Source organism: Umbelopsis ramanniana, assembly GCF_025399195.1.
Source record: "Umbelopsis ramanniana AG unplaced genomic scaffold K450scaffold_79, whole genome shotgun sequence".
NCBI lineage: Eukaryota > Fungi > Mucoromycota > Umbelopsidomycetes > Umbelopsidales > Umbelopsidaceae > Umbelopsis > Umbelopsis ramanniana.
Window position 1 is genome coordinate 1 of NW_026252165.1, and position 20041 is coordinate 20041.

General features: G+C 42.5%; 6 protein-coding genes and 1 non-coding gene across 7 annotated transcripts; 3 read left to right on the plus strand and 4 right to left on the minus strand.

Moving 5' to 3' along the window:
• On the minus strand, positions 1 to 1532 carry K450DRAFT_135943 (uncharacterized protein; the record flags this gene model as incomplete). Its single annotated transcript, XM_051583951.1, has 1 exon — positions 1 to 1532. A coding segment is annotated over exon 1 (1265 nt), but the record flags the coding sequence as incomplete, so codon positions are not given.
• Positions 1533 to 5292: 3760 nt separating this feature from the next.
• K450DRAFT_t104 lies at positions 5293 to 5364 on the plus strand. The gene has a single exon. It is a non-coding gene; the product is annotated as a tRNA-His (tRNA).
• Positions 5365 to 5847: 483 nt separating this feature from the next.
• On the plus strand, positions 5848 to 6679 carry K450DRAFT_260078 (uncharacterized protein). The gene is made up of 4 exons (XM_051592102.1): positions 5848 to 5946; positions 6015 to 6215; positions 6278 to 6342; positions 6413 to 6679. Exons 1-4 carry the CDS (start codon positions 5913 to 5915, stop codon positions 6566 to 6568), a joined length of 456 nt encoding a protein of 151 aa, XP_051440763.1. The 5' UTR covers positions 5848 to 5912; the 3' UTR covers positions 6569 to 6679.
• Positions 6680 to 6691: 12 nt separating this feature from the next.
• Positions 6692 to 9873, plus strand: K450DRAFT_266870 (uncharacterized protein; the record flags this gene model as incomplete). The annotated part of the gene is made up of 9 exons (XM_051592816.1): positions 6692 to 6753; positions 6823 to 7140; positions 7233 to 7419; positions 7482 to 7660; positions 7871 to 7982; positions 8068 to 8169; positions 8229 to 8297; positions 8379 to 8917; positions 9849 to 9873. The coding sequence occupies 9 exons, from the start codon at positions 6692 to 6694 to the stop codon at positions 9871 to 9873; spliced, it is 1593 nt and encodes a 530-aa protein (XP_051440764.1).
• A 337-nt stretch (positions 9874 to 10210) lies between these two features.
• Positions 10211 to 10948, minus strand: K450DRAFT_215213 (uncharacterized protein; the record flags this gene model as incomplete). Its single annotated transcript, XM_051584835.1, has 1 exon — positions 10211 to 10948. A coding segment is annotated over one exon (738 nt), but the record flags the coding sequence as incomplete, so codon positions are not given.
• Positions 10949 to 15932: 4984 nt separating this feature from the next.
• On the minus strand, positions 15933 to 17253 carry K450DRAFT_180307 (uncharacterized protein; the record flags this gene model as incomplete). Its single annotated transcript, XM_051584336.1, has 3 exons — positions 15933 to 16122; positions 16188 to 16765; positions 16828 to 17253. The coding sequence occupies 3 exons, from the start codon at positions 17251 to 17253 to the stop codon at positions 15933 to 15935; spliced, it is 1194 nt and encodes a 397-aa protein (XP_051440766.1).
• Positions 17254 to 18359: 1106 nt separating this feature from the next.
• Positions 18360 to 19995, minus strand: K450DRAFT_136014 (uncharacterized protein). Its single transcript, XM_051583952.1, has 7 exons — positions 19829 to 19995; positions 19668 to 19760; positions 19451 to 19603; positions 19236 to 19388; positions 19041 to 19167; positions 18577 to 18979; positions 18360 to 18499 (listed from the first exon to the last, which is right to left on the minus strand). The coding sequence occupies exons 1-7, from the start codon at positions 19955 to 19957 to the stop codon at positions 18445 to 18447; spliced, it is 1113 nt and encodes a 370-aa protein (XP_051440767.1). The 5' UTR covers positions 19958 to 19995; the 3' UTR covers positions 18360 to 18444.
• Between the last annotated feature and the right edge of the window lie 46 nt (positions 19996 to 20041).

Below are 20041 nucleotides of genomic sequence, written 5' to 3' on the forward strand. Positions count from 1 at the left end.
TCATGCTCAATAGACGGTCCGAACCATTCCATGTCAGTGCGGACTACGGTAAATGGCTGGTCAGGCTTGATCACCTTGTGAAGTTGAGCTTCTGTGGCAAGGAGATGAATGAGTGAATTCTTGATATTCACAGCAGTATTGCTGGATCCTTCGTTGTACTCGTACGCAAAGTTAGATTGACTGTCTTGCGAGTCCGGAAGGACAGAAAGGAGGCTGTTCTCGTGGGTGGTTCGTCGTAAGGAGTCAATGCCAGAATCTTGTCTTCGAGTTCTTCGGGAACTGATAGGGCCATCATCAATACTGTACATTTTTCTCAATTCACCTTTGATATGAACTGCAAATCGTACTCCAATGTATTGGAGGAAAAGTGCTGTGATGATGTCTTCGTCGAGAAAAGCTCGATACCGTCCAGCCATAGATCGCCGAACATCCACATAAACTCCTTTCTCAGGCCAGTTCCAATACTTGACCGCCTTGAGTCGACTGGATAGAAGTGTCGCAAGATCTTGAAGATACGGTTCGCTTTCCTTCAACTGCCTTAAAGTAGCTTGCTTCTCGGAGTTGAGCAAGTCACACCCCAACAGACCTTCCACACAGTTTTTAAGTTCCCACACTGACATGTCTTCTTCAAGCAACTTCTTACAAAACTCCTCAGTGTCCTTTCTTGAAGTATCTAGTACTTTCTTAATCTTCACTTCCTCTGTGTCAAAAGTCTTGTCCAGAAAAGCCTTGAAGGCGTCCGAATTGATTTGTCCAGCTTCGAAAACACGCTCTTCAAGTTCCTTGATCGTCTTTTCGCGTTCCGTCATCTGTTCCTTCTTTTCTTTAGAGACTACATAGAAGTCACTATCCAAATCAGGAGATTCAGCTTCTGACAGCTCATCACGTAGACTCTTTCCATAAATGTAAGAGTAAGTGCACTTGCAGGTCGAGTATTGCATCTCCTTTCGAAAGCTATCGATCCAATGGCGTAAGAGCTGTTCACTAGTAGACGAATCCTTGGCAACGTTCTCAATGAAGAGTCGGGCACTCTCCATGTTCACATTTGTCTTGTGCTGCACTGGGGCCTCCTTGATTCCTTCATACAGAATTTCAATCTCTTGAACCAGGTCCTTGCTAGCATCCGCCTTTTCCAGTACACCGCTGTAGTGGCGATCCAAAACATCCTTTTGCCTTTGGAGCTCCATAATCTTCTCGCTAGTCACCTCATAGAGGATCTGGTTGAGAGAGGGCTTGCTTGCAGTTGCGGCTCCGCTATGCATCATTGTGAAAAGAGTTATCCTGTTTATGAAAATGGACGTCAAAAGACGCTATATTTATAGACTTTTCTCAAAGCTCCCTGTGAAGGTATCCCCGCTCATATGTCGTACAATAATAGTGACTGCGACAGCCATCGACGCCTACCTTGTTTAAGCGCTTCTAGCGAGCAAGATCTGCAACGTTAGCGCGTAAACAACCTTCTGTGTCCGAAGCGAATATTGAAATGTTATTGGAGAAGGTGTCCATGTACTCGCTCTGCATCTAGCTTTGCCACCCATATTGCTCAAAGACTTCCGCAGTATTTAACAAAGTGATGGGCTTCCACATAAGTTTCAATGGCACAGTCTATTTGGAAGACTTTGCCACCACAAAGAACTTGCTGCATTGAACCTTGTCAACTTTAAAAAAAAAAACCTTCACATTTTCAGACGACGACAGTAAGCATATGATCCTCGTACTATCGCCACCTTTGCCATTCGGCTGTCCTCATTACCTCATGCCAACTTTTTTTGCAGCTTGAGTTGAGATGCCTCATGAGAAGTGGTATTAGAAGAGTGCCTGGAAAATTTATGTATACTCCACTTCCACATTTTTTTTTTTTTTAATTTTGGTTCGCTTACAATCGCCTTTTTTGTTCTGGAAACACTAAAAGATTAAACGTCAATATACGGCTATGTCTGAGAACAGTAACCTTGAACAATCCAACTGCCAGGCAATGGCTCTGTGATGACTTAACCGTTTTACAAGCGAGCTCACAATTGAGCTCAATACTACGATACGGCACCCCGTATTTTACAGTTTTGGCGACAGTGTACTGACCATATGCGATTACCAGTGATTACCAGTAGCTAAAGTGATTACAATCAACCCTGTCTGCCGACTAACCTCAATTTGACCTGTCACCATTTATCATTAGTTATGCTATACTCCATATAACGTCTACGAGCTTCTTGGGATGTATATCATTATTATAACAAACAGATATGGTCGTTCATGGATTGTACAACACCGCAGTTTCCTTAGTGTATAGTATGATTTCAGCATAATTCAATACATTGCCCTTGCCAGCAAAATCATTTATCAATTTGTACTGTGAATAATATTGTGAGTCAAAAAAATTATGCGAGAAACATTTGGCCATCTTTAATGTGGATGCGGGCCGCCCAAAATGCTATGTACACTTTGCAGTTTGTTTAGCCCGATCGTCCAGTGTCCTAAAAGTATACTATATTGTCCATAACCATTATATGCATATATCAATGAAGTTGTATTCGCAGTTTGTCGTTCTCCTAGCGTTGTCGGATGCAGAATCGTCGGTTCGCCTCATATTTGTTTAGGAATTATATCATCCTGCGGGAACTTTCAATAGGTATTTGTAAGATCCCGCTGGTAACGTCAAGAAAAATGAAGTAACGGAAGCATTCAACAGGACTTTGATCTAATCAATATTGAACAACAAATAGTGGTATTTCCTCGTTACTTGTTAGGTTTGATGCAGTCATAACGGCTCGATATAGTTTATCACTTGTAGGTGGCAAGGTTCATCTTAAATATCTTGGATATCAACTCGTCATCCATAAGCTCATTTATCATTATCAGTATTACTCTACTATAGGCAATAACTAACCAGTACAGGTCGATACCGATCGAATCCACGCTGCCGGTGACGATGGCGTTTCACCTTGATGAGGTTATGCACAAGCTGTTGGTCCCCAGAAGCTGCCCGAAATTTTAGTAAACGGATCCGTGAGTAGGTAGTGTATGTATACCATCATCATATTCTGCAACGTGGACCATTTTGGCTATTGAACACACCCTCTGTAATTCACACACTAAGGCACCATGTTTTAAGGCTTTGTCTAGATGATGGCGTTCTGTTTTTCTGGATTACATCCTCATATAGTACAAAATCAAAAGAGAGCATCCTAAGCATTTTATGTAGTCTTGACCGCATTTTAGTGAACGTGAACTATACGCCAATTCCACTATATCTAATTCAGACTGATTCAAGTTGAATGCATAGCATCTTAGGCAGGTAACACACCATTCGTGCTGGTTAAAAATTCATTCCTGTCGCTAATAGTTGTCGCTTTGTCCCTGAAAAATATGCTGTCATCCAGGCCAAGACGATAAATAGAGAGCTTCAGCATTATATTTTCGAGAGTGAGTGCAAGTGAGAAAATACAATGAGATGATCAACGCGCTAACCAGAAGAGACGATTATGGGCATAAGGAACTGTGAACATGAGGTGCCTTCATATAATCTACGCAAGGGAATGTTCAGATTGGCAGAGTCCCTGTCACGCTATCTGAAGTAAGGAAAATGCCGGACCACTCTCCAGGAATATGGAAGACAAGACCAAGAAGCCGCTAGATTCGGATACGATGTCAAAAACAAGAGCCTCAAATGCAACAATTAAAGGACAGGAGTTGGGTCACATACTGCTCATTCATCAGGCGGGCTGATATCTTGGACCGCACACATCGTGGTGTAGATCTGGGACTGGATCTACAAAGGATCGCGCCGTAGTTCACGGGGAGGGGCACCGAAGGAGCATGAAGTTTCGGATGACTCCCTGCTCGATATTAAAGTGTAAAATTTCGAAGTGTGGCCAAAGTATCGCTCTTTTGCACCCAATACCGCCAAATCTTTTGCATAAACTGAGGTTTCGTAGGTCAACCCCGAAAAAAATAGGGACGCTGCTGTATCAATGTCGTTATTGGCCATGCTACGAATCAGCTTAATGTGAAGGCAGTATGGGTTAACAATAAGTTTAGTTGATAATTTCTTTAGAGAGACTTAATGAGTAGTACCATTGCCATAAAGAGATCTCGTCTTGCAGATGTCATTCCTCATGGCACATAGATTGGAAGGTCGATGGAAAGAAATGATTCAAGAAGCATTCGGAGACGCCAGCTTTACACCCCTAAGAAAAACCAAACGGTATTATGGAGGGGTGGAGCACTCTACTAGACATGGTGCTCACAAATATGTTTAAAAAACATAAAAGCCGTAGGATGAGATTCTTCCTGGTAAATTTTAACAGCCGTGTACACACTGTAGCCAAGCGGTCTCAGTTCGAATTTGTGTATGACACTATCGCCCGTCATATCTAGTGACAACCCATCTTTAATCACCTACCCAAGCAACTAAGAGAAATCAAGAATGTTCGGCGAAACCTGGTTTGACCATGTGTCCTTAATCGACAAGAGGCGACGACTTTACAAGAAAAACAGTGGGCTAAAATGGGTCTTGAACAAATGTACGACATAGACAGGAGCTAGAAGAAGCTCTTGAAGCAGGCGATTATGTACTTATCAGGAACGAAGCCCAATAAAATTTTGAACCTCCCTAGCACGCCCCATAATAAGAACTACGAGCCAAGCCTCGAGACAAATAACACCTGACGGACGTTAAGGCAACGTTCTACCGGCTTTGATGGCCAACACCGTATAATACCAGCGAGATTTGAGTCAACGCCAGTAGCCAGCCCACGGCACTAGAAGGCGATACGAGACAAAAGAGATTAATTTATGATGACGTATTTGAAATGGTATGGTAGGGTCAACTTACGCACAGGTATCAAGCCCAGATATATAATCCAACGTTATAACAATGCCGAAATTCCTTTTCAAACGATTTCGAAACGAAGGACGAGAAATGTCAATGCCAAAGCATCTCAAGAAAGAGTCATAATTGTTGATAAAAGCTTCTAAATATAAGTCTGAAGGACCTTATCGAAAATAGCACATATAAGTAAAATCCCTAAAGTACAGATACTTTAGAATATGTTGCTAGACAGTTTGCCTCGTTTGACTCAATATAATACAGTATACAATCGCCTTGAATCGTAGCATGAATGACGTAAAATGCATATACTTAAAGAGTTATCATTTGTAGCTTAAATGAGTAATAAAAGTCGGCATGTAATCAGGTGGGTTTGAGGTATTACCGATTTGCGATAGTTGAAAAACAAAAGCATATCTTATCTTTGGAATATAATAACTATAATTTCAAAAATTTTATCGACAGCCAAGATAGTATAGTGGTCATTATCTCTCGTTGTGGCCGAGAAGACCCTGGTTCGATTCCAGGTCTTGGCATCTCGTAATTATTTTTTCGATTGGTCAAAAAATCGAATGCCAATTTTTTGGTTTCTCTCATCCAATCATTTTTTTACAGCCAGCCAATCACGATCCGCGCTGCCTCGTAGAGGTGTTTGGGATACTTCATCCCATTTAGCAATTTTAGGCTTTCGAATGATTCGGTGCTAGTTTGAGAAAAGAAGCATTAAAAAGTGGTTTTTTATGCTCAATTTTAGGTCTGCTTTTGTGATTGAATCTTAGCCAATATAAGGTTGAGCCATTTCTTTAGGCAAGGTTGACATGAATGTTTTCAGCTATGCTTCAAAGGTATGGATTAAAGAATTATGAACGATTTATAATATGAAAAGAGCTGAATTTGAGGATGGGTGGCCGAGCAGGTAGCGAAATTGAGTGGGCTGGTCTTGCGCTGCAAAGGCAAGCGGGTACAGCGTGTCAAAGTAGCGAGTAATTGAAACTGCGCGAGATTTATTATATGGCCCAGTTGACTGGAGTATGCACTTGCATTTTCTTTTGCGTGTGTAGTCTGAGCTAGTGTGATCTTAGGAATGGCGTTTTGGAAACCAGGTACAGTTGCTCCTGGTAAGTATTAATTCTCAATGTGGAGTTGTGACTCTTGGAATTGTACGATTAAATAACTGCTCATGTAGGGAGCACGGTGGATCGAGACAATGAAAAGGAAGCCGGCGAATCAATCATGGCTGTAGCCAACCAAAGCTACCGATATTTGAGTATCCAACAGCAAAGAGAACGGCTGCCAATCTTTAAATCAAGAAAAGAGCTTTTGTACCTTGTGGAAAAGTTCCAGACTGTGATTGTAGTTGGGCAGACTGGATGCGGCAAAACAACACGTAGGTGGCTCAGTCAATTGCAAACGATTGCACACAGCGATATTCATGGTTCGATGAAATAGAGCTACCACAGTATCTAGAGGAAGCAGGATGGGCAGCAGAAGGCAGAAAGATAGCATGTACACAGGTTTGTGTTGTATAGGATTTGATATGGCGGTAATCTGCTATTGCAAGCTAACGCGGAACGCTTTGTGTAGCCTCGGCGAGTAGCAGCGACCACAGTGGCAGGAAGGGTAGCGGAAGAGATTGGGTGTAATTTAGGAGACAAGGTAAGGGCAGTTGATTTGCTGTGTGGTGCCCGAGTGTGCGATTTCCATGTGCTTGCCGATAACACAAATCTCTTTGGTGGCTAGGTTGGATACACTATTCGGTTTGAAGATGTAACATCTCAAAATACTAGGATCAAGTACATGACGGATGGCATGCTGTTTCGAGAAACGCTGATTGATCCACTGTTGATGGACTATAGTGTTATCATGATTGATGAAGCACACGAGAGGAGCTTGTACACCGACATATTACTTGGTGTTTTGAAAAAGTAAGCAGATCCTGGGAGAGTTAGATTTTCTGTTGATATGGTTTTAATGATACAACTACGTCCCGGTAGAATCCAAAAGAAAAGATCTGATCTAAAGCTGATCATATCCTCTGCAACGCTGGATGCGGAAGAATTCCAAGATTTCTTTAATGTCAACACTTCCAAAGACAAGTCCAAAGATACATGCTCCATAATTTCACTAGAGGGAAGGATGTATCCCGTAGACATTCTTTACACAATCGAACCGGTCAATGATTATGTGGAGAAGACGATCCAAACAGTATTTGATATCCATACCAAGGAGCCGGAAGGAGATGTACTAGTATTTATGACTGGAAGAGAGGAGATTGACAAGGTGGTAAATGAGATTAGTGAGAGGGCGACAACGTAAGTAAGAGGTTGGCAGTGGAGGTTAATGAAAGGAAGGGAAATGGTTCAATGCAACATTCCTTATTGATATTCTGGATTTTATGCTTTAGACTACCACATAACGCTCTCGGAATCATACCATTACCCATTTATGCTGGATTATCGACAGAAGAGCAAGCACGGATTTTCGAACCAACGCAGGAAGGATTCCGAAAAGTCATCGTTGCTACCAACATTGCGGAGGCGTCCATCACGATTGACGGAGTGGTGTATGTGATTGATTGTGGATTTGTCAAGGTATATTATGGTTAGGGGTTCGTTGGAGCTACGAATACTTCGTTAACAAATGTACCCTTTAGCTACGAGCATACAATCCTAAGACAGGTATGGAGTCTTTGACAGTCGCACCAATATCCAAGGCATCAGCCAAACAGCGCGCAGGACGTGCTGGTAGAGTGAAGCCCGGCAAAACATTTCGACTGTACACGGAACAATCGTTTATGGAACTGCGAGATTCGAGCGTTCCCGAGATTCAAAGGTGAGTGGGCATTGTGAAAGCAGTGATAAATGTGGTTGGAATAGAATGGGGGCGATACGAGATACTGCTATATGGGTATGGAAAGGTAGAGGAAGTGAAGATGTTCGTGTTTGAGACACTACTACTTCATACTTCTCGTTTGGTGGATACGTGATAATTTCATTGCCATCTTTTCTAACGAATTGAAACTTGCCATGATTGTAATTGCAGGAGCAACTTGGCACCGGTTATCCTGCAACTCAAGGCTCTGGGTATCGATAATGTTCTGAGGTTTAACTTTTTGACACCGCCACCTGTTGAGATGATGATTCGGTCGCTAGAGGTAAGTTTAAGCAAGGAAGGTGAACTACTGACAAACAGAAATCCTTTCTATCATAATCTTGCTCACCGCCTTCTTTGATCTATAGCTCCTATACTCGTTGAATGCTCTGGATAATGTTGGTAGGCTCACCATCCCGCTAGGTGTTCAATTGGCCGAGTTCCCAGTCGACCCACTACTGGGAAAAGTTGTAAGTGAGGTAACGTATTTGACTGATGGTTGATAAATCATTCTAAATTTGCATTTCAGCTTCTCGCATCAGCAGAGTTTCATTGCAGCGAGGAAATACTGTCCATTGCGGCCATGTTGACGGTTCAGGTAAAGCCTAGTGATCTTAAACCCTTTTAAGAACGATAATCGCTCATAATAGCCCTCTCATTTCAGAACGTCTATGTGCAGCCTAATCGGGTTCCAAAGGATGTCCTGACCGACGAACGGCGCAAGTTCTGGGTGGAGGAAGGAGATCACATGAGCTTGCTTAACATATACAATGCATTTACTACCCGAGGAAAACTCTCTGGAAAATGGTGCCATGAACACTATTTCAACTTCAAGACTCTGTCAAGAGCGGTCAGTATTCGAGGCCAGCTCAAGAAATACCTTGCAAGATTCAATATACCATTAGAAAGCTGCTTGCAACGACACGGGACAACTGCTACTGGTCGAATAGAAGCAACCCGACAAATCCGAAGATGTATAACTAGCGGATATTTTTCACAGGCAGCGAAAGCAGACATTGACGGTAGTGGACGATTTCGAACCATCCGAGACAATGTGGTCCTTAATGTTCACCCTTCCTCGGTACTCTTCAGTCGAAATGCGAAATATGTTGTTTTCCATGAAGTGGTAGAGACGAATCAAGCCTATATGCGGGATGTCACAGTGATTGAGCCTGAATGGCTGAGCGAACTTGCCCCTCACTTTTATGAATACAAAAAGTAAGCCTGGATGGTAGAGGATTTTATTGGATCACGAATGCATTTGACGAGGTACCAAGAAGGAGGACTTGGAAGTTGATAATTGATAGAATGTGATTATAAGTCTTAAAAGTATATAAAAGTAGCATACCACAATGCGGCAGATCCAAGATGGAACATGTACGTAGTCATATCCAGGTTGCCGTTTTACGAATAAGCATTTGCAATTTGCCACTTAAATAACGGTTGGTGGGAATGAAAGATTGCCTACTAATAGCGCTACTTTTAGTTGGTGGAATGAGGACGAGGATGTGGTTATGGGCTCTAGAGCCACTGTTTTGTTCTTTTGTATTATAAATATTAAAAGCTTCTATCTATTGTCTCCCAGATCTCTTTGCCGCGCTAGCATGTTCGCCTTTGTCGCCCGGAGAGTATTGAACGTTGTAAACTAATTTTCTTTGTGAATTTTTCATCTGTTCTTAAGAGAGAGGTCACCACATCCTCGTCCTCATTCCGCCAACTGACAGTATGTATCAGCTTGCGCATCTGTAATTGACAGTCATTGGCTGGTTTGTGTCTGTTGGTCAGACGTCGCTGCTAAAATACACCATGTGTCTTAATTTATCCACTTTCGAAAAAATAGCTGTACACAAGATAGATGAACCGGAAGAAGACATGCAAAACAATGAAGGCTAAATAAAGGTATGATAATAGGTAATTATCTTGGCACTAATCACATCCGATATGCAATGTTTCTCCAGTTTATTCAGTTTACACCACCCAAGTGCCATCTTCGTTTATCCTGCGACGTTTTCTATCTCGACGACGATACTGCCAATTTCCAACAATAGTTGTTCCAGCTCGTTCAGGCTTATCACCGAGCCAGATTCTTTCGAATTCCGCAGTGCTCTCGTCAAATAGCCTTTCAAATTCATTTTCCTCTATCTGGCAGCATTGGAGTCGATAACAAAGGTTGATGGGTAGTCCACCGCCTGTCTGCAGATCTTTATCATATATCTCCACTAAAATAAGGGATCGGATGTCGTGCACGATAGCCAGCTGAACAGAGGGCGATATTTGAAGTTCTAGCCTTTTTGCCACCTCTAGCAAACTATCCACACCTAGAGATCGATTCCTCGCAAATGTATAATCCTTCCAACGATCCAGCATGTGCATTATTTGTTTCACATTTTGTGAGCTGACAAGCTGGACCTCAATACATATCCCAAAGTGACTGATCATAATGGGTGCGGAAGCTATTGTACAATTTGAAATCAAATTGTAGGATACACCAGTATCAGGTAAATAATTGACATACGTCGTCTGTGAGATCTGGAAGCTTAAGAAGGACAAATCGCCGTGTTGAATTGCGAGCTGATGCAATAGTCTCGCGCGAGATCGGCTTCCTTCGCCATAGGACAATGTCAAGTCGATGGAAAAGATTCCCGCCAAAGCATAAGCCATATCTTCATCGCGAGTTGTCTTTCGAACATCCATCCTTGCCAATATCTCAGAAGCATTTCCTATACGATAGCATAAGTGAAGATCGAGAGTACAGAGGTTATGATCTTGATCATTAGCCAATTGCTGGATTGTGGCAAGCTTCCCTTCCTGTGTAATTCCGCGCAGAATACCTGCGGCAGCTCCTTCTTGTAGACACCATCCTCTGCTGCGCCAGACTTTCAGAGTAGTATTTGAATCAAGTACAACAGCGGCACAGCTAGCATACCATTTGTACATTGAACGAATAGCTTCATCAAGCTCTGATAAATTTGATTTGTCAATGCAAATTGTGTCGATCCATACGTAGTCTGTATATTCTTGCAACACTTTCTTAATACGATGTAGCTTTCTTGACATCTCGCTAATACCAACTGCGTGGCCATGAGCTTGTTTACTTTCCATCGTATCTTGATAACCAACCTCAACATCGTTCCATCTATGGGTGACGAAGATGACTTTTCTGGAATCGATGTTATTTATTAGCTTATCTTGACGCAAATCCCATACACGATTTACGATATGACCATGCCGCTCTCTCCAAATATTCATTCCAACAGATTTCGCAGCAGCTACTGGTGATAGTGGCCTGTGGACAGACTGTGAAGCACAGGGACACCGGCGTCGATTTTGAATATGCCATTCCACTGATATATTATTCGAATGAACATTTTGGGTAGAGGACAGTTGGACACCAAGCACAGCTTGGACCAGCTTCTCAACAAGTCCGTCGCCACCAATGATACTGAGAATACTGAGTCCTGCTATCAATACAGCATGTACATTGGTTGCCAGCTTTTGTTCTGAACCTCCAAGCAGGTCGGAAAACGCTTCTTGATCGATCCGAGTGGATGATATTCTACAAACATAGACAGCATTGACGAATTGAAGATATGGATGCTTTTCGTGCCACTGTGATATAGACAAATTGGTCCTCTCAGAAGGAATCTGCACAATCAATCGACCTGGTTCTCGAATGATGCCATTCATTTTGTCAAAGTGAGCTGCCCATTTTGGAGGCTTTGTATCGATACATTGGCTAGAAACCAATTTGAAGAAATTGCCGGATGTAGTAAATGTGATATCAACACAGCTGAATAAGGATTGAATAATAGTTGCGATACGCTTATCAATGGATCTTGTGTCCAACAGCTTTGATCGTGGTTCATGTGGAGCTATTGTTGCAGGAGCAGTGTTCTCGCTTTCTTTTTCGTCAGCAACCGAATAGCCGTCTAACTGAAGGACCTTAAATTGCGGAAAATCAGCTCCATACTTGTGCTTAGTCTTATATAATAGGCTGTGGTTGTCCAATCCAACTTTAGAAGCAACGCGAGATAAATTGAAGTCAATATCGGATAAGAAAATTGCTCAGATATACATGCAACGATACGTACCTTGTTTCCTGGCTATGCCATTGCTTGTCAATTTTTTCCGAGGTATATAAGGTTGATCGATGTCATCTACGCTTACATCTACATAAACATACACAGCTTCAGGTTCATTTTGACTTTCTCCTTTCTCTTCATCTTTATATTCCTCTGGTTCTACTTCTGCTTCTAATTTAATCACTTGTGATAAGTCCGAAGTTGCGCTCCACGATGCTTTTAACTGTCGATTAGAGGGTTCAATCAACATTTGTCGCAGTGTTGAGAATTCCTCTTCCAAAATATCCATTATCTCTTTCATCCCTGTAAGGTCAGCACCGGCCTGGATAAGCAATTTTATCACTGCAATGAAGTCGCGCCATAGTACATAGCTGTTTCCGCTTGGGTGCGTAAGCGAAAGTGTTCCCAGAATGCTTTGATTATAAGGTGGGCTGTCAACAGAAGCATTATGATCCAGTAATATCTTGACTAAATCTGAGTTATGGTTCTCTGCCGCATAATGCAAAGGAGTAAAACCAATATTATCAGAAGAGTTGACGTTTGCTCCATGATCAATCATCAGAGCACACTCCTCTGTGAGCCCTTTTTCGGCTGCTATATGCAAAGCAGTTCCACTCCATGCCTTTTTCGCGTCGATATTCGCACCTCGCCTTAATAATAGTGTAATTAATTTTAAGTTCTTTGTTTCAGTGGCGATATGTAGTGCTGTTGATTGCTCTGTGAATTCTATGGCATCAATATCGACACCAAAGTCAATCAACAAATTTGCCATGTCAAGTGAACCATGTTCACTGGCAACGTGAAGAGCCGTTTCACCTTCCTCGTTCTTCGCATTGATGTCCACTCCTTGTTGAAGTAATATATCAGCTGCTTCGCAATTGCCCTTTCTAGCAGCATAGTGGAGAGCCGTATTACCTTCTTCATCGCTACTATGGATGTTGTAGTCGCAATTCAGCAATATCCGCAGCGCTTCAATTTGACTCAGGAAAGCATAATGGTGTAGAGCTGCTTGATGTAAGTCCTTTTTGTTCGTAGCCGTTATACAAGCTCCGCGATGAATTAGTGTGGACAACATTCCCGCATATTGACCAGCCAAGAATAAAGGTGATAGTCCATCCTCATTTAGCGATTCAATGTCTGCGCCATTGTCCAAAAGATATTTGACCACATCAATCTTTCCATGCTGTGATGCTCTATGTAATGTTGCGTTCATATAGTATACTTCCTTACTGTTATCAACCATGTCCAAGGCTCTCTGGATTAGAGCAACTTGTCCGGCGTCCGTAGCCAAATATAATAGCCACAGCATACTATCTCCAGATTCCCCTATTTTTGCGCCTGCATCCTTCAGTTGGCAAACTATATCGACATGACCTTTTGATATTGCCACTTCAATCGGTGATTTTTCGTTTTCATTTTCAGCGTCAATATTGGCGTTACAGTCGATTAATGTAGCAACGATATTGGAATGGTTGAATTGTGCAGCAAGATGAAGAGCGGTATCACCCTGTTTGGTTTTAGCTTCAACATCTGCCTTTTTCCGCAATAGCAACTCAAGAGTAGCCAAATGGCCATTCTTAGCCGACCAGTGTAGAGCTGTTAGTGAGTCGTTGTCAGATGCTTCTATATTAGCCTTCTTCTCGATCAATAGAGAAACCATATCCAATTCAGCGGCTTTTGCTGCTATCACTAATGGAGTTTCACCGTTTGCATCGATAGCTTCAATATCAGCACCATGTTCTAAGAGAAGGGTTGCCGTTGGAATATCACCAGCTCCCGACAGTTTTGCAAGAATACCTTTTCCATTTTTAGACTTTGGGTTCATTTCTGCATCGCTGTTAAGTAGTTCAGATACTGTTGACTGATGCTCGGTTCTCGCTGGCAAATGAGATTTGGATTCTGAATTATCATCCTTGATGTCAATGGTAGCGCCATATGTGAGCAGAAGTTCTACTAACTCTTTATGTCCATTCTCTACGACTATTTGAAGCGCACTTTCTGAATGGTTATTCTTCAAATCAACAGTGGCGCCATAATTTAGAAGCAGCTGCACTATCCTTTCAAATCCATCATTTGCGGCAAAGTGAAGCGCAGTATCTAAATCGCTATTCTGAAAATCAACAGTGGCACCATGATTTAAAAGTAGCTGTACTACTTTTTCATGTCCATACTGTGCAGCCATGTGAAGTGCAGTGTTGGAATTATGACTTTGCAAATCGACAGTGGCACCATGGTTCAAAAGTAGCTGCACTACTTCTTCAAATCCATTATTTGCGGCAAAGTGAAGCGCAGCATTTAAATTGCTATTTTTCAAATCAACAGTGGCACCATAATTTAAAAGTAGTACAGCTACTTTTTCACGTCCATACTGTGCAGCCATGTGAAGTGCAGTGTTTGAATCATTATTTTGCAAATTTACAGTTGCACCATGGTTTAAAAGCAGCTGTACTACTTTTTCATGTCCATACCTGGCAGCGGAGTGAAGTGCAGTGTCTGAATACTTATTTTGCAAATCGATAGTGGCACCATGATTTAAAAGCAGCTGTACTACTTTTTCATGTCCATACCTGGCAGCGGAGTGAAGTGCAGTGTCTGAATACTTATTTTGCAAATCGATAGTGGCACCATGATTTAAAAGTATCTGCACTACTTCTTCAGATATGTTATGTGTAGCCAGGTAAAGTGCAGTTTCTGACTGGCCGTTGCGTGTGTCAACACTTGCACCATGGTTTAAAAGTAGCTGTACTGCTTTTCCGTGTCCATACTTTGCAGCCAAGTGAAGTGCAGTGTTTGTATTATCATTTTGAGAATCAACAGTGGCACCATAGTTTAAAAGTAGCTGTATTGCTTTTCCATGTCCATACTTGGCAGCCAAGTGAAGTGCAGTGTCTAAATCTCTATTTTGCAAATCTATAGTTGCACCATGGCTCAGAAGCAGCTGCACTACTTTTTCATATCCATTAATTGTAGCTAAGTGAAGTGCAGTATTTGAACTGCTATTTTGCAAATCTACAGTGGCACCATGGTTTAGTAGCAGCTGTATTATTTCTTCTAATCCAGTGTTTGCAGCCAAGTGAAGCGCAGCATTTAAATCGCTACCTTGCAAATCTACAGTGGCACCGTGGTTCAGCAGCAGCTGTACCATTGTTTCAGACCTATTCCATACAGCCAAGTGAAGTGCAGTATCTGATTTGCTATTTTGCAAGTCTACAGTTGCACCATGTTTCAGAAGCAGCTGCACTATTTCTTCGTATCCATATATCGAAGCCAAGTGAAGTGCAGTGCCTAAATTTATATTTTGTAGATCTACAGTTGCATCATGGTTCAGAAGCATCTGTACTACCCTTTCCCATCCATTATTTGTGGCAAAGTGAAGTGCAGTATTTGAATTGTTATTTTGCAGATCGACAGTTGCACCATGCTTCAGAAGCAGCTGCACTATGTTTTCATATCCATATCTTGCAGCCAAGCAAAGTGCAGTATTTGAATAGTCATTTCGCAAATCTACGATTGCACCATGGTTCAGAAGCAGTTGTACTACTTCTTCGAATCCGTTGCTTGTGGCCAAGTGAAGCGCAGTTTCCGATTGGCCGTTGCGTGCGTCAACACTTGCGCCAAGTTTAACCAACATGCTTACTGCTCCTTGAATCCCGCTCTGCGCTGCCAGGTGAAGTGCAGTCATCCCCTCGGTATTCTTCCAAGCAACGTCGGCCCCAAGTTTTAGTACGCTCCTGATTTCGTCGATATTGCCGTTAATTATTGAACCGAACCATTGAAATTGAAGATCGCCATCATCGTTAATATTGCTCTTGTGTTGGTCGATGTTTGATGAAAGGGATGCACGATAATTTTCTTCTGAATCGAGACTCTCTTTTTTAACTTCTTCAACTTCAGAGGCCATTTGAGTGTGTGAGAAGGAGTGAAAAGGAAGTCTTGACTTCTGATACTAAGCCATTTACTTAAAGTGAAATTTTGTGTGACAAACACTCACGACCATCAGCAACATCCCAATCAAAGTTAGTCATACCTCTTTATGACTTTGTGTTTTTAAGTACACCAACTGGCAAAATGATTTATTCTTGTTGAGCTCTACATGCCATTAAAGCGTCCATACCTGCTGTTCATTTCTCTACTTTTATGGCGCTTAATTTCTATTTGGTGACCACATCCTTTAACCTTTCTATTGGCCATTTTGGTATAGTTGTAATTTCATAATCATCGATCAAGCCAGCTTGATACCTTTCTATTCCAGCCCATGCAATCATAACCCCATTATCGGTACATAGTTTGGGAGGCGGGCATATTAAAGGAAGCCCGTAAGACGCAGCCAGTACTTCTAAGCTGTAAAACGAAGGTATTAGTTTTTGCAAGTTTAAAACTCATGCGTTGCTGGCAATGTCACCTACCGTGACCGTAACACCTTGTTGCTCGCAACCCCACCACTGACTACCAGAGCTGTGAGAGGAATGCTCTGCTGCATGATAGATTGATCTAATGCAAGACGAAGTTTTTGCTCCAAGTGTTGAATACATTTTGATTGAAAGGTAGCTGCGGCATCCGCCACATCTTGTTCACTGTTTGTGATATTTTGTCGCTCCACCATCCTCATCATGGCTGTCTTGAGACCAGAGAAGCTGAACCCAATTTTTTTGGTCCATTCTCGCTCACTGAGAGGCAAAGGCAACATACTGTCGTACCGCAAAGGGTCTCCTTTCAATGCTGCTTGTTCTAATGCCACACCTGGCCCGCCTCGGCGACCTTGAGCCCACTTTAAACCCAATGCTCTTGATGCTTTATCAATTGCCTCTCCAATAGCGTCGTCCATAGTAGATCCAACTTGGTCATAATTTCCAACGGCATTGGCTTGTAGAAGTAAGGTATGACCTCCGGAGACGAGCAAAGTCATAAAAGGGAATGCTGGTGCAGGTAAATGGTCGCCCATTGAGTTTTCAGTGGTTAATCTAGCAGTAAGTGCGTGTGCTTCCTGTGGGCCGAGGACGTTAACATATGGTATACAATGCAGTGAGATCGGTACTAGCGGCTTACCATATGATGGACACCAACAATTGGCTTTCCAGCCACAGCAGCCAGGGTCTTCGCTGCGTTCATACCGACGGACAAGCACGGTGGCAAACCTGGCCCTCGAGTTACAGCAACACAATCAATATCGTTTATGCTTTTGTTGGCATGCTCCAAGGCCTCACGTACAACCATGGGTAAATTCTGCATGTGTCCAGTGGAAGCGAGGGTTGGAACAATACCACCAAGTGGTTCATGTAAGTGATGCTGTGTTCGGACGATTTCTGACAAGATCTTGCGATCGGATGTAACTACGGCAGCAGACGTATCATCGCAGGACGTTTCAATGCCGAGAACAATTAAGGGTTTCGTAGAATACGAACGAAAAGGGCCTTGTGTCAAATGCTTAAAAAAGCCTTGTAAACGACATGCCCGTTGGACAGTTTTGTTCATTTGATACAAGGGTTGCGCTGGGTCAGTGCACGTTTGTCCACGCGAAAAAAAAAAAAACCGTTGTCTAAAATTGACAGCTGTAAAATGAACGTCCAAAATTACATGCTTTAAGCCCTTTAGACAAGGTTATTGAGTCATGGTAACAAGCGAAGGCATTGTTAAATTTACTAATTTTTTAATGGTGTACATATAGTAGGTGCTAGGTACATACAGTAATGCTACCATGTATTCTCAGATTTCAGAAGTTTTCTCTAGTTTGTCATTTTGAATGGTATCTAGAGTCGAAACTTGTGGGACGTTTACTTGCTCTGATGGCTCTGGTTCTTCTTTCTCTGTTTTGGATGATTCCTCCGACTTGGCTGGTCGTAGATGGCTTGGTGATATCTCGTGCTCTTGATTGTTATTTACGTTAATGATAGGGGTGCTATTGGTAGACTCTGATATCTGGGTATCCATAGGCATTTTTTCTCGCCTTCTTTCAGATATAACGGGTGTTGCCTCTGAAAGACTTGACTCGTCGGAACGCTTTTCTTCTTGACTCTTATTTCTGGTTATAGACTCTGTGAAGTGGGTGTTTTCTGGCAAAACAGACAATACTTGCGATAGTATTTGAATACTCCGGAAAGTTTGGGCCTGTACCATTTCCAATATCCGCAACCTTTCTTCAATAGCTTCTCGTGTATTTGTTGATAGAGATTGCAATTGTTCGTCTGTTAAAGTTTCTGGCAATTGTTCGTCGGTATGCTGGTCGGAGTGCTTGTTGCTGCCTAATGGGATTAGCGGTACAAAATTTTGTAAATTGGGAGAATATCCAAGTAGGGATGAAGGCACTGACGATGGTGTAGCAGAGTTTTGGGCAGCCATAGCTTGAAGAATGCTGAAAGTTGCTCCAAAAGGTGGTGGAGGTGGTGGCGGAGGTGGAGGTGGTGCTGGAATACCTGCTTGGAATGCAGAATTCTGCGGGATCCCTGTATCAGTGCGTATATGCCCTGCTCTTCCTTCCATAAACGGCCATGTACCATTCGTTTGAGGTAATGGATGTTGCGCCTGAGGTTGTTGCTGCTGTTGATCGCGTAACTGTTCCGTTTGTTCTCCTTGTTGCTCGGCTTGTCGTCCCATGGCTGCTTGAGCTGCTGCAGCCGGAGAAGTAGAAGGAGTGGCTAGACAAACATCGTTAGACACATCTTTCTGCTATGAGCGAAAAATATGGTTGTAATACAAACCTTCTGGCAATACAGATCTTCGACTAGTGAGTGTGGAATGCAGTGCACACGTTAGTACATGTATCAGACCGCATGCTTATGCGTCATTCGTATCGCTTACCAAGTGGGACAACTCTGCTGTCTCTCCAACCAACTACGCAAGCAACCGAAATGGAATATGTGACCACATGGGAGTTTTTTGGGGATGTCAGAGTTTCGGCCTCTCACTGGCTCTGGCTCGCTCTGACCTCCCGCCTGCGGGTCGCCTTCAGTAGCCCGAATATGCATATCTTCTCTGCAAATGATGCAGGTACTGTCGCTGGTGCGCTGAAGATCCTCTTCGGTTGCATCAGGGTAAAGTTCGTTCATATTTCGGGTAGCACGTCGATATCGATACAAATCTCGACATTTCTGAATGAACGACCGGAAGGTAACATATACATCGCGAATGATATGGAGTGGAAGTCCATAAAAGTTGCAAATGATGGCAAAGAACACCATGTAAGTGATCAACTTGAAAAAATCTAATGATCTTCAATTAGTGTGCGCTGCGCAGCCTAACAATCCTATTCGCATCTAGGTTACCTGTAACCAGGTCAAGATAGAAGACAAATATCGATTTGCTCTCCCATGGTTCGTCCATACGGCTTTCGATAACATTCAGAGTATATTTTCCAATGGTCGATACAATGGTTGAGGTGAGGATGGCATACTTGTATCCACGGATTAGTTCATAGTCTATCCAAGCTTAGGAATATCTTATAATTGCATTGAACTTACTTCAAAACCAAACATAATCATCATATTGGGACCTTTCACCATAATGGTAGAGATGGCACGACTGGCTAATCGACAGTCGATTACTAACAATGCCGACATGAGAGAGATCATGCGAGCATGGAAATTAGCAGGTACAGCGGGTGTCTGCTCCATCTGTAACAGCATTTCGAATTAGCTTTGAATCAAACTGAATAAAATTTACGTAGGATACTTGCATATTCAACTCGATCTTGACATAGCCAATGAAAAATCTTAAGGAAGAGCAAGGTTGTGAATACAATGACAAACTGTATATCAAATTCGTCTCGAAATATAGTCATGGCTAGACAGGTTTCTGTCACAGCGTACCATGACTTTTCGTAAAGGTGCTAAAAGTAACACATGTTATATTATGAAATCCATGGTTCATGCAGTTGCCTCACTGACACTTACTTCGACTTCAATTGGTCGTAGCTGGCCAAAGAAGACGGCTTGCAGGAGTCGTCCCAGCATGATTGATATGAAAATACCAGCATTGAGTATGATCTAGAGAAAGATAGACAATTTTATAAAACTGAGAGCTGAATCTATATAGTTATCCCGATAAAACGTACCAGCATGCATGCACTTGATTTCGCCAGGTAAATGCAGGCAGTATAGAAATTTGAACGCTGCCGAAATGCTTCCACAATGACAGCAGTGGCCAGCAGAGTTGAGACTCCACCATACAATGCTAATCTCATTGTTATTCAGCCAGTTTGATCAAAGCAGCGGATGGGGGAATGACGCTTTAGCTGAGACGCAGTTTCAGCTTGCCACGACTACAG